The following is a 13,063-nucleotide window of genomic DNA, read 5'->3' as shown; positions in this document are numbered from 1 at the left end:
AAGAAGTGGCGTGAGCCATATATTAATGAAACCAACAGATACAGCCAAAGGCTAGAGGTTTCGTGCAGAATGGACCTAAATGGTTTCTGGCAGGAGGGTTGCACCTGTTGGAAGGGTTGCTCCTAAGTGACAGAAATTCCTATTTCAAAGTTTCATTTCTTCCCGCCAAACCAGTGAAAAACCTATTGGCGCTTAAGTACTTCCTTTGAACTACAGACGCTCCGGACCACGATAAACCAAGATGGAGAAGTGGTCTGATTGGCTAAGAACTGGATGACGCCACGTATCTCAAGCCCAGTAAAAATCGGCCTCCCCAAGCGTGGCTGATACCGCTTTTTGATTGGGCCATACGGCAGGCGGGCAGGGACGATTGTTAAAGTTAGCCTCTGGTTCCGGAACGCCGAGCGAAGATGGCGGCGGCCAGGGTCTGGAGGCTTGTCCTCCGCGGTCAGGGGCCGTCATTGCACACCTCAGCCGAGGCCGCCGTCACAGCTCCAGAGGTGACCGGCCCCGATGTCCCGGCGGTCCCTGTCGCGCGTTACCCGCCCGTTTTGGCCTCTCTGACTGCCAAGAGCAAGGCGGCTCGGCAGCGGCGAGTGGAGCGCTGGCAGGCGGCGGTGCACGCGGCCGCGGCGGTGGACGAGAAGCTGCGAATCCTCACCAAGATGCAGTTCATGAAGTACGTGGTTTACCCCCAGACCTTCAGCCTGAACGCTGACCGCTGGTATCAGGGCTTCACCAAGACCGTTTTCCTGTCAGGCCTCCCGCCGCCGCCCGCCGAGCCGAAGCCGGGGCCCTCCCTGGACCTCGCGGCCCTGCGCGCCGCCACCTTTGACTGCCTCTTGCAAGAGCACTTCTACCTGCGGCGCCGGCGGCGAGCACCCCTCTTCCGGGAGCGTGAGGCCGTCGCCTCGCCCTTCCTGGACCAGCTGGCGGCCGCCCTTGTGGGCCTGCTCAGCGCGCACAACCCGACTCTTGCTGCAGCCGCCCTTGGTGAGCCTTGGGATCTCTAACCGGACGGAGGAGGTGGGGATTTTGGGGGACGCCGCCCCAGAGCTGCCCTTTCTGTTCTGTCTATTTTCTGTCCCGTCGCCTCTGGCTAGGGGCAGTCTGGTTTAGTAGCAGTCGCGGTGCTCGGAGTGTGGAGACTGGGTTCCCGTTCCTGTGCTGTCGCCTACCAGCTGCACCTCGCTCCCAAACCCCAGGCCTTAAATCTGCTTTGTGAAGATCCAGCCAAATAGAAGAGCTGTTGGTTAAGAGAATGAGTTCTCAGAGGATGGGACAGACTTGGGTTGCCATTTGGTTTTTCCACCAAGAAGTTAAACCATGTCAATTCATTAACCTCTTTCAGCCTAATTTTTCTGATTTTCAAGATAAGAACTACGGTAATAGGACTCCGTCAGCCAATTGTGAAAATTAAAGGTGATAGTGATTAATCTGCCTAACCTTTATTCGGTACCTACTAAGAGTTTGGCCCTGTTGCAGAGTGCCAACTAATTTAATCCTCACTATAACTGTTTACAATAGGTAGCATTATTTTATAAATAGAAAAACAAAACTAAACAAAACCCTGAGGCATAGAAACAAAGTTTATCTAGTCAAAGAGCTTATAGCTGATAGATTTGGAGGGCAGGATTCAAACCCAAGCCATTCTGGGTTCCCATTTAAATAATGAGCAACTTATATTTGTAACTATTTGCTGCAAACATGAAGATAATGAGCAGAGAGACAATTTTTAAAAACTGTGTTTCTGATGTGTTCATCATTTTGTGTCAACCACCCAGTAGGGATCTTAATAAATATTTATTGAATTAATATTTATTGAATTAAAGATACGTGTTCAGCTGAATCTTGTAGTGTCCGTGTTTCTTCCCTTGCAGTTGGGAAGGAAGTTGTCTTGAGGGGAAGCACCGTGGACTTGGACTACTCTTGATTGGTGGCCTAAGAAAACTTACTTAATCTTAAGATCCAGGTTCCTTTTCATAAAGTGGAGATATGCATAACTTTGAGAGTTACTGAATATTGAATTAGTAATTCATGACACAGCTCTGACTACTATTAGAGTTTATATTTCTGTTGGTCTTACTCTTTTTATGTTTGTGCTTAGATGAGAAATCTCTTTGGTTACAGTGTTTAGTTTACTGATGGCACAAGTAAGTAGTAAATGTTTGAGCATGCTATTTAAGTCATGAACATTCAAGTTAAATTATCACATAACCCAGACTCTATCTTATATCAAAGAATAATTTGATATATTTTTAATTAGTACAATCATTCTTGAGTTCGGTATTGCTGAGTTTCATATTCTTATAATAACCAAACTTACTTAAATGATCAGATAACCTTTCTAATATCTTTTGATAGATTATAAACGCCCAGTTCACTTTTATTGGTTGCGTGGTGAAGAAATTATTCCTTGTGGTCATCGGAAAGGTCATATTGATGCTTTGCGATACCAAATAAATGATAAACCACACAACCAGATTCGAATATCCAAACAACTCCCAGAGGTAAGGATTTATTTTATCTACATCTGTTGATACCTGATGAGGAAGTGCCTTAGGCAGGCTGGGTAATGGACTTGGTAGGACAAAAAGTTTTGGATGGATCCTTTTCCTTTCAAGTTTGTTTCCAATATTTCTCACCTAGTATTCTTTTCCAGCTTTTTAACCTGAATGGTATATATTCCTCAGAGGTCAAATAACCACTTTAAGTGAGGTTAAGCCATCAGTTTTCAGGACCATACAAATCTTATCTTTTTCTTAATATAAATATATAGAAAACTGTAAGTAGTTTATGATTGTATTTTACAATAGTCTGCACAACTGAAACATAAGTCAGGGAATTTTTATAATTATTAGCTGGTCATTTTATTCTTTATAGTTATTTTGTAGAAAACAAGTGTACCTTGAGTGTTGCCTGTGTGTTTTCATGTCAAAGGTTGGCAGATTATTTCTGTAAAGATCCAGATAGTAAATATTTTACGCTCTGGGGGCCATAAGTCTCTGTTGCATCTATTCATGTCAGTTCTTACCGTGTAAAAGCAGCACCATATATAAATAAATGTGCATGATTGTATTCCATTAAAACTTTATTTGTAAAAACAGGTTGCTGGCTGGATTTGGCTTATCATTAGGTGGTAGTGTTAGCAAATCATTTTGTAAAAAAAAAATCTCATTTTAAGGTTTTTATATATATTAATGTGAGTAAAATATATACTAGTGTTGCTGTAAATTCACTTAACACTTTTTTTTCTTTAAGTTTGTGCCTCTGGATTATTCTGTACCCATAGAAATCCCTTCTATGAACTGTAAGCCAGACAAACTTCCATTATTCAAACGACAGTATGAAAATACCATATTTATTGGTAAGCTGCTCTTTTGATAAATTGTGCCATAATGGTGTCCAGTGTTCTGTGCAGATTTGCAAAATTATTTTTTGATGACCAAGAGATTCAGACAGTCCATGGCAATATAATTCATAACCTCAGGTTGTTGCCATATACATGAACATAGAAAAGAAAATGTTACTTCAGTTCACCATTTAAATTTTGTTTCTCCTAAATTAGCAGTGTTTAACTTTAAAAAATAGTTATTTGGCTCTGTTGATTCATTATGTAGAAAAAGTAATTTGTGTTTTTTCAAAAGTATAGACAAGTCTATTCTAAGCAAGTAAAGAACTGAACTTAAGGAAGTGATTGGCTTTTTTACAAAACACTCCCATTTGTGCCACACACCGTGGTAACCATGAGGGATATAAAAATTAGTAAGGCCTGATGGCTGCCCCTCATGCAGCTTTTTCTTCTGCTATTTTTTTCTTTTGTCAATTAATTCCTAGCTGACTTGAGGAAGATTTTAAGGAAGCTCTGTACTAGTCCTCCAGACCTATTTTATCAACTCCTTCTCAATCACTGTGATCTTAGAGGCTGAATTCTGGGGCACTTTTGGTTGAGAAGACATTTCAACTAACATCAAGAATGTCAACATTTCATGAGATAATTGGCCTTTATTTTCTTTACTTAGAAACATAGTATAAAATCAAATTTTTGTTTTTAAATTAGGAACAAGGTATGTAATTATTACCTTAAAATAATAAAGGAAGTTTTTAAAGTCATGAAATGTTTCTATCTTTTGGTGAATAACAAATTTTCCAGTGATGACTAAGAGGTTTAAATAATATGGAAGTTAAAATAAATTTTACATATATTCTTTTGACTTACCCTGTGTCACAGTGGGCTTGATGATAGCTAGCAGATAGTACTTTCTGGCATAATTTTTATTGTAATATAATCAATAAAATAAGTTAGTTAACCAACCTCCCCATTGTGTATTGTGAATACTGATCATGTGATATATAGAGGAGAAAGATGGATTTGAAGCAAATACTAAGGACATATGCCTCAGATGTTCATCTGAAATGTTTTTTCTTTTGCTCTTCAGGCTCAAAGACAGCAGATCCATATTGTTATGGTCATACCCAGTTTCATCTGTTACCTGACAAATTAAAAAGAGAAAGGCTTTTGAAACAAAACTGTGCTGATCAGATAGAAGTTGTTTTTAGAGCTAATGCTATTGCAAGCCTTTTTGCTTGGACTGGAGCACAAGCTATGTATCAAGGTAAAACTAATTTTATGGATTTATTCTTGGAAGATGATGACATTTTAAGAATTCAGTAGTTCAGATTGTTTTCTTTGGGTATGTTGACTTAACTTTTTGAAAACTTTTACAGTGGTACAAAATACATTTGTTTTAAAATCCGTAATTAAATATTTTACATTTGCAATTGGCAAGTTGCACTTAGGTAGTTACATCGATCATTTACTTGGCCTGCTTTTGTGTGAATGTATTTTTTTCTGATTGTGTTCTTACGCAGTTCAAAGACTATATAGTGAACTAAGTAGACTCTGTAGGTGATAGCAGTGTTCTGAAGCTATGAAAAGAACTGCTTTCATGGATTACATTTTAGATTAAATCACAACTGTCCTTAAATAATTTTTTGAAGGCCATATCCAGGATATAGACTAGGAGATTGTTCATTCATTCAGTAAATAGCAAGTGCTTTTTATGTACCCAGCACTGTTTTCCTCTTGGACACAGAGCATTGAATGAGACAGCCAGTCCTTGGTCTTCTGGAACTTGCATTACAGTGAGAAGAGTAAAATATTATAAATATGTAATTATTTTTGGTAGTGGTACTGCTATGGAGGAAATACACTAGAGAAGCACTAGAATGATTTATGGGAGACAGGTATAAATGAGGTGCAGAGCAGAATCTACGTAGGGTAATTCAGGGGAGTTCTCTAAAAAAATGACAATTTGAACAGAGACCTGAATGGTGAGGAGCTGTCTATGCACAAACCTGGGAAAAAGACACTTGCAGGCAAAGGAATGGCCACTAAAATTCCTGAGCTGGGATCAGATTTGGAGTGTTCAAAGAAGGAAGGAAATAATTCTTGATGCAGAAGTGGAATATAAGATTAAAATCAGAAAGATAAGGAAAACTAAGGTCTTCAGGAATTTGATACATAAACTATCTAGGTTTTAGTAGGTATTTCATGCCCTCTAATATGTATGTTTTGTTTTGGTAAAATGTATTCTGTGTGTAAATTTCAGCATAATTTTCTTCTCTAGGATTCTGGAGCGAAGCAGATGTTACCCGGCCTTTTGTCTCTCAGGGTGTGATTACAGACGGAAAGTACTTTTCCTTTTTCTGCTACCAGTTAAATACTTTGGCACTGACTAAACAAGCTGACCAAAATAACCCTCGTAAAAATATATGTTGGGGAACCCAAAGTAAGCCTCTTTATGAAACAATCGAAGGTAATGATGTGAAAGGTTTTGACGACGATGTACTACTTCAGATAGTTCAATTTCTACTGAATAGACCGAAAGAAGACAAATCACAGCTGCTGGAAAACTAACAAACATTTGATTCAGGACTTTGGGATTACTTTAATTTCACTGGTGGAACAATGAAAGGAATTTTAATGATGAGGCTTATAACTATCAAATATTAATAAATATATTGATTTTGACATATGTATTTCTTACATTAACCTGTGATAGACCTTTCCATTCTGCTCAAAATATATGCTGAAAGATTGAATAGATACAGTATGTTGATTTAAAAGTTACTTTATTTATATATGATTGATAAGACTGAGTTACCTTCAAAACCGTTATTACATGTGATTTTAAAAGTATAAGGGAGGTAATTCAAATGTGTGAAAATACGTAGATGATGTTGTTGTTGTTAATAACAGAGTTTCAGAATCCTAAACTCCTTTAAAACATGAACAATATTTTGTAAATATGAAGAGCTGTAGTCCAGAGAAATTAAGTGACTTTCCAAAGGTTTCACAGATGGTTAATAACATAACATGAATTATATGCAACTTAGTTTCTTAGCACTTAAAAGTAACATTAACATAATTCAATTGGTGTTCCTTGCTTTATCCCCAAAATTAGGAAACTTAAGTTGTCTGTTTCAAAATCAATTGTCAGTTGGTAAAATTGTTAATTTAGTTGAGAAGCCTAGGGATTAGTTGCCACAAATAATTGCTGAACTGAGGGCTATCATTTGAAATAATTCAGTTCAGCCAAGTGTTTAGTTTGCAAGGCATTGTGCTGCGTTCCATCTGTAGTGCACTACTGTCAGTTTACTTAGAATGCCATGTAATTTCACTCCACCATTCTTTTATTTAAGCTGTTTCCAAAGCTTTAAATACTGTTCTCTACTCTTGGTCCCCATCTGTTCCAGTCTGTCTGTTGCTTTCCCATTGCTCTTCGTGGAAAAATGCAGGTGTATAGAGAACGACCTTTTAGAACGATTATCTCTTAATCTTGATTCTCAGTTTCTAGCTTATTGAACCTAATTTGAGTTAGCCAACCTTGACTTCTGCCTCCACAAAATAAAACACTCTCACAAAGTTGTAAGGATTAAAAGAGCTAGTGCATGTGAAAGTGCTTTTAAAATGCTACACAATTAAAATATTTTGGATTTAGTTGAAATGCCATTGCTTCCCTAAGCTGATCATATTCAATTCATTTTAAATTGTACCATCATTTGAATACTTTTACCTCTATGATAGCACCTGTTTCATTCTCTTGCAATAATTTCTCTCACCACAGATGGAGAGCACACCACACATACCTGTATATGTATGTATGGCTTCGCATAGCACTTCCTATATTCTAGAGCATGGTCTAGATATTTTGCATATAAAACTCATTCAATCATCAAAACTATTCTAAGAGCCACATACTGTTATCATTTTGCAGATAAGTTCACAGGGCACAGAGAGCTCAATGATTTATTGATGGTCACACAGCTAGCTAGTGGCAGATTTAGAATTTGAGCTCATGTGGTCTGACTCCAGAATCTACTTAAAACCACTCTAGTAGATAATTTTCTGATAGTACACTATAGATGTCAGTGCTATGGTAGTTCAACAATGGCATAAATTTAGGTAAGAAAAGGTTAATTCTGACCAACGTGGATCCTAGGAATGTGTCTTGGAGCAAGTGATTTTTGAATTGGTTTGTCGTAGATCACATTTTCTAAAAACATATGGGAAACAGAACTGTGAATGAAGGTGAAATGCTGTAGGACTCTGGGAAATAAGCATTAACTTGATTTATGCAAGTTGTATGTGGTCTGCAATTGGAGAAAACAAAAATACCAAGAAACAGACTTCTGCATAATGATGACCATGAGGAAACAGTGTAGCAATGCTTCTAGACTTCTAGGGGAGAAGTTAAAACCGATTATCTAGACTAGTCAGGATATAGTGTAGGACAACTGAAAAAATAAATATAACACCCAAACCTCTTATAAGTTTACTGAAAGTGTACAACAGTTGATTAGCAAATGATTTAATAGGGAGGAATTAATGGAGAATCAAAATGAGTAGTACACAAATCATGATCAGCAAAATTAAACATGAAGCAGGGTTAAGAATATTTCAAACAATTCAAGGCAAAAAAGAAACCCACTGTTAAGAGGTCATTACATGTTACAAGTTTTAATCAGTAAATGACATTAACGTAAGTCTTAAGTTGGAGCAACTAAAAATAAACAGTTAGTAAAGTTAATGAAATTTGGTACCTTATAAACAATAGATTTTTTAAAATGTGATAGAACATGTATATAAATCACTTATTAGACTACAGAAAGTCTCAGGAAATTCTTAAAAGCAGGAGTTATATAGGTCATTACTTAACCCAAATGTACCTAGGAATTATTAATATACTTTTTAACCAGGAACACCTAATCATTTGAAAATAGAAATATTTCCCTAAATAACTATTGAGTTGCTATTAATTTACCTGAACAGAATAGTACATACACAGTTGAACATTCCCAGAGCTATTTCACAATCCAAAATGAAAGTTATCTTGTCAGGTGTATTTTATATGATCTAGATATTTGTACATTTACTATGCATGACTTTGATTTTGACCAAGAATACATTTTATTGATGTAAAAATAAAACTTTAGACTAAAATTGAATAAAATACATATAAGGCCAGTGGAATATAGCCACAGTTTCAGTATAAATGCAGAAACCCCAAATAAAATGCTAACATACCAGACCCATCAGTAATTAAAAGAATACACCCTAATACAGTAAATTGTGGAAATTCAGTAATGGATTGATGTTAGAAAACAATAGAAGACATCAATAGTTAAAAGGAGAAAACACTTGATAAAATTCTTAGAAAAGGAAAGAAAATAGGTAAGTTTAATAGGATACTTTATTTAGAGCCTTATATTAGTCAACACCCAATACCATGTTCAATGGTGAAACAAGTGATATTCCCATTGAAGTCAAATAATTATGAATGCCAGGTTTGACCTTCATATGTTTTGTTTGCAGATCCATTCCAAGTGCCTAGAATCATTAGAAATAAGCCCTCAGTTTATTGAGTGCATATGAATGAACTTAGTCATTCTAGTTTGAGCTCTGGTGTATCTCCTCATTTATTTTGCACCTTTATTGTCAGCAAAGTTTAGGGTTTTCTTTATGAGGATCACCGCACATTTGTTAGTTACACCTAGATTTTTAGGTAATTGTGAATGAATTGTTTCATGTTATATTTTTTTCATAGCTCTTAAACATGCCTGTATGTAGCTGCTATTGATTGCTAAATATTTTATAAAAGGCCAATATAATTAGTTTATTAAATGAAGAATTTTTTAGTTGCTTCTCATGAGGTGTATAGATCCAATCTGACTTGGGTTGCTCTGAAACTGTTTATCAGCATAGACACACAGTAACTTCCATATAGCAAATGCATTGGACAGTTCTGTGACCTTACTTTTTTCAGCATATCTGATGTATTTAGTGTGGTTGACCACCCCTTCATTCTTGAAGTAATGTGGTGGTGTCTCTGTTGCCTTCAATGAAACATGCTCTTGGTTTTCTTCTTATCTCATAGAATATTCTTTCACATTCCTCTTTGCTGTTCTTCCTCTAATCTTTATTCAAATACTGGTATGCCACCAGGGTCTGCTCTAGGCTCCTTCATCTCTTTTTATTTTTATTATTTTTATTTTGGTATCATTAATCTACAGTTACATGAGGAACATTATGTTTACTAGACTCCCCCCATCACCAAGTTCCCCCCACATACCCCATCACAGTCACTGTCCATCAGTGTAGTCAGATGCTGTAGAATCACTATTTGTATTTTCTGTGTTGCACAGTCCTCCCAGTGCCTCCACCTACATTATACATGGTAATCATAATGCCCCCTTTATTCCCTCGGCCTTTATCACTCCCTTCCCACCCATCCTCCACAGTCCCTTTCCCTTTGGTAACTGTTAGTCCATTCTTGGGTTCTGTGATTCTGCTGCTGTTTTGTTCCCTCAGTTTTTTCTTTGTTCTTATACTCCACATATGAGTGAAATCATTTGGTATTTGTCTTTCTCCACCTGGCTTATTTCACTGAGCATAATACCCTCTAGCTCCATCCATGTTGTTGCAAATGGTAGGATCGGTTTTCTTCTTGTGGCTGAATAATATTCCATTGTGTATATGTACCACATCTTCTTTATCCATTCATCTACTGATGGACACTTAGGTTGCTTCCATTTCTCAGCTATTGTAAATAGTGCTGCGATAAACATAGGGGTGCATCTGTCTTTTTCAAACTGGGCTGCTGCATTCTTAGGGTAAATTTCTAGATTGGGATATCTGGATCAAATGGTATTTCTATTTTTAGTTTTTTGAGGAGCCTCCATACTGCTTTCCACAATGGTTGAACTAGTTTACATTCCCACCAGCAGTGTAGGAGGGTTCACGTTTATCCACAAGCTCGCCAACATTTGTTGTTGTTTGTCTCTTAGATGGTAGTGATCCTTACTGGTGTGAGGTGATATCGCATTGTCGGATACCTTTTTGTTCTCTTGGTGGTGTCCTTGGCTGTACAGAAGCTTTTCAGCTTGATATAGTCCCACTTGTTCATATTTGCTTTTGTTTCCCTTGCCCAGGGAGATATGTTTATGAAGAAGTCACTCACTTTTATGTCCCAAGAGATTTTTGCCTATGTTTTCCTCCAAGAGTTTTATGGTTTCATGACTTAAATTCAGGTCTTTGATCCATTTCGAATTTACTTTTGTGTATGGGGTTAGACAATGATCCAGTTTCATTCTCTTACATGTAGCTGTCCAGTTTTGCCAACACCAGCTGTTGAAGAGGCTGTCATTTCCCCATTGTATGTCCATGGCTCCTTTATCATATATTAATTGACCGTATATGTTTGGGTTAATATCTGGACTCTCTATTCTGTTCACTGGTCTGTGGATCTGTTCTTGTGCTGGTATCAAATTGTCTTGATTACTGTGGCTTTGTAGTAGAGCTTGAAGTTGGGAAGTGAGATCCCCCTGCTTTATTCTTCCTTCTCAGGATTGCTTTGGCTATTCAGGGTCTTTTGTGGTTCCATATTAATTTTAAAACTATTTCTTCCAGTTCATTGAACAATGTTGGTATTTTGACAGGCATTGCATTGAATTTCTAGATTGCTTTAGGCAGGATGGCCATTTTGACAATATTTATTCTTTCTATTCAAGAGCATGGAATGAGTTTCCATTTGTTAGTGTCCTCTTTAATTTCTCTCAAGAGTGTCTTGTAGTTTTCAGGGTATAGGTCTTTCACTTCCTTAGTTAGGTTTATTCCTAGGTATTTTATTCTTTCTGGTGCAGTTGTGAATGGAATTGTTTTCCTGATTTCTCTTTCTGTTAATTCGTCATTAGTGTATAGGAAAGGAACAGATTTCTGTGTATTAATTTTGTATCCTGCAACTTTGCTGAATTCAGATATTCTAGTAGTTTTGGAATGGAGTTTTTAGGGTTTTTTATATAAAGTATCATGTCATCTGCAAATAGTGACAGTTTGACTTCCTCTTTACCAATCTGGATGCCTTATGTTTCTTTGTTTTGTCTGATTGCCATTGCTAGGACCACCAGTACTATATTGAATAACAGTGGGGAGAGTGGGCATCCCTGTCTTGTTCCCGATCTTAGAGGAAAAGCTTTCAGCTTCGCGCTGTTAAGTATGATGTTGGCTGTGGGTTTGTTGTATATGACCTTTATTATTTTGAGGTACTTGCCCTGTATACCCATTTTGTTGAGAGTTTTTATCATGAATGGATGTTGAATTTTGTCGAATGCTTTTTCAGCATCTATGCAAATGATCATGTGGTTTCTGTCCTTTTTGTTAATGTGGTGGATGATGTTGATGGATTTTCGAATGTTGTACCATCCATGCATCCCTGAGATGAATTCCACTTGATCATGGTATATGATCCTATTGATGTATTTTTGAATTCGGTTTGCTAATATTTTGTTGAGTATTTTTGCATCTATGTTCATCAGTGATATTGGTCTGTAATTTTCTTTTTTGGTGGGGTCTTTGCCTGGTTTTGGTGTTAGAGTGATGCTGGCTTCATAGAATTAGTTTGGAAGTATTCTCTCCTCTTCTAGTTTTTGGAAAACTTTAAGGAGAATGGGTATTATGTCTTCTCTATATGTCTGATAAAATTCAGCAGTGAATCCATCTGGTCCAGGTGTTTTGTTCTTGGGTAGTTTTTTGATTACCAATTCAATTTCTTTGCTGGTAATTGGTCTGTTTAGATTTTCTGTTTCTTCCTTGGTCAGTCTTGGAAGGTTGTATTTTTCTAGGAAGTGGTCCACTTCTAGGTTTTGCAGCTTTTTAGTATATAGATTTTTGTAGTATTCTCTAATAATTTTCTGTATTTCTGTGGGGTCTGTCGTGATTTTTCCTTTCTCATTTCTGATTCTGTTGATGTGTGTAGATTCTCTTTTTCTCTTAATAAGTCTGGCTAGGGGTTTATCTATTTTGTTTATTTTTTCAAAGAACCAGCTCTTCGTTTCATTGATTTTTTCTATTGTTTTATTGTTCTCAATTTTATTTATTTCTTCTCTGATGTTTATTATGTCCCTCCTTCTGCTGACTATGTTCTTCTTTTTCCAGTTTCAATAATTGTGACTTTAGACTATTCATTTGGGAATAATGTTCTTCCTTCTTTAGATAGGCCTGGATTGGTATATACTTTCCTCTTAGAACTGCTTTCTCTGTGTCCCACAGAAGTTGAGGCTTTATGCTGTCGGTGTCATTAGTCTCCATATATTGCTTGATCTCTTAATTTGGTCATTGATCCATTGATTATTTAGGAGCATGTTGTTAAGCTTCCATGTGTTTGTGAGCCTTTTTGTTCTCTTTGTACAGTTTATTTCTAGTTTTATGCCTTTGTGGTCTGAGAAGTTGGTTGGTAGAATTTCAATCTTTTTGAATTTCCTGAAGCTCTTTCATGGCCTAGTATGTGGTCTATTCTAGAGAATGTTCCATGTGCGCTTGAGAAGAATGTGTATCCTGCTGCTTTTGAGTATAGAGTTCTGTAGATGTCTGTTAAGTCCGTCTGTTCTAGTGTGTTGTTCACTACCTCTGTGTCCCTACTTACTTTCTGTCTGGTGGATCTGTCCTTTGAAGTGAGTTGTGTGTTGAAGTCTCCTAGAACAAATGCATTGCATTCTATTTCCT

General features: G+C 37.0%; 1 protein-coding gene across 1 annotated transcript; it reads left to right on the top strand.

The window, feature by feature from the left end:
- Nucleotides 1–350: 350 nt before the first annotated feature.
- On the top strand, nt 351–6,038 carry MRPS30 (mitochondrial ribosomal protein S30). The gene is made up of 5 exons (XM_036910936.2): nt 351–993; nt 2,365–2,510; nt 3,262–3,367; nt 4,440–4,616; nt 5,631–6,038. Exons 1-5 carry the CDS (start codon nt 411–413, stop codon nt 5,918–5,920), a joined length of 1,302 nt encoding a protein of 433 aa, XP_036766831.1. The 5' UTR covers nt 351–410; the 3' UTR covers nt 5,921–6,038.
- The last annotated feature ends 7,025 nt before the right edge of the window (nt 6,039–13,063 follow it).

This window comes from Manis pentadactyla, chromosome 2 (genome assembly GCF_030020395.1).
Source record: "Manis pentadactyla isolate mManPen7 chromosome 2, mManPen7.hap1, whole genome shotgun sequence".
In the NCBI taxonomy this organism is placed as follows: Eukaryota; Metazoa; Chordata; class Mammalia; order Pholidota; family Manidae; genus Manis; species Manis pentadactyla.
The sequence above is the reverse complement of the archived record's forward strand: the minus strand, read 5'-3'. Positions and strand labels throughout refer to the sequence as shown.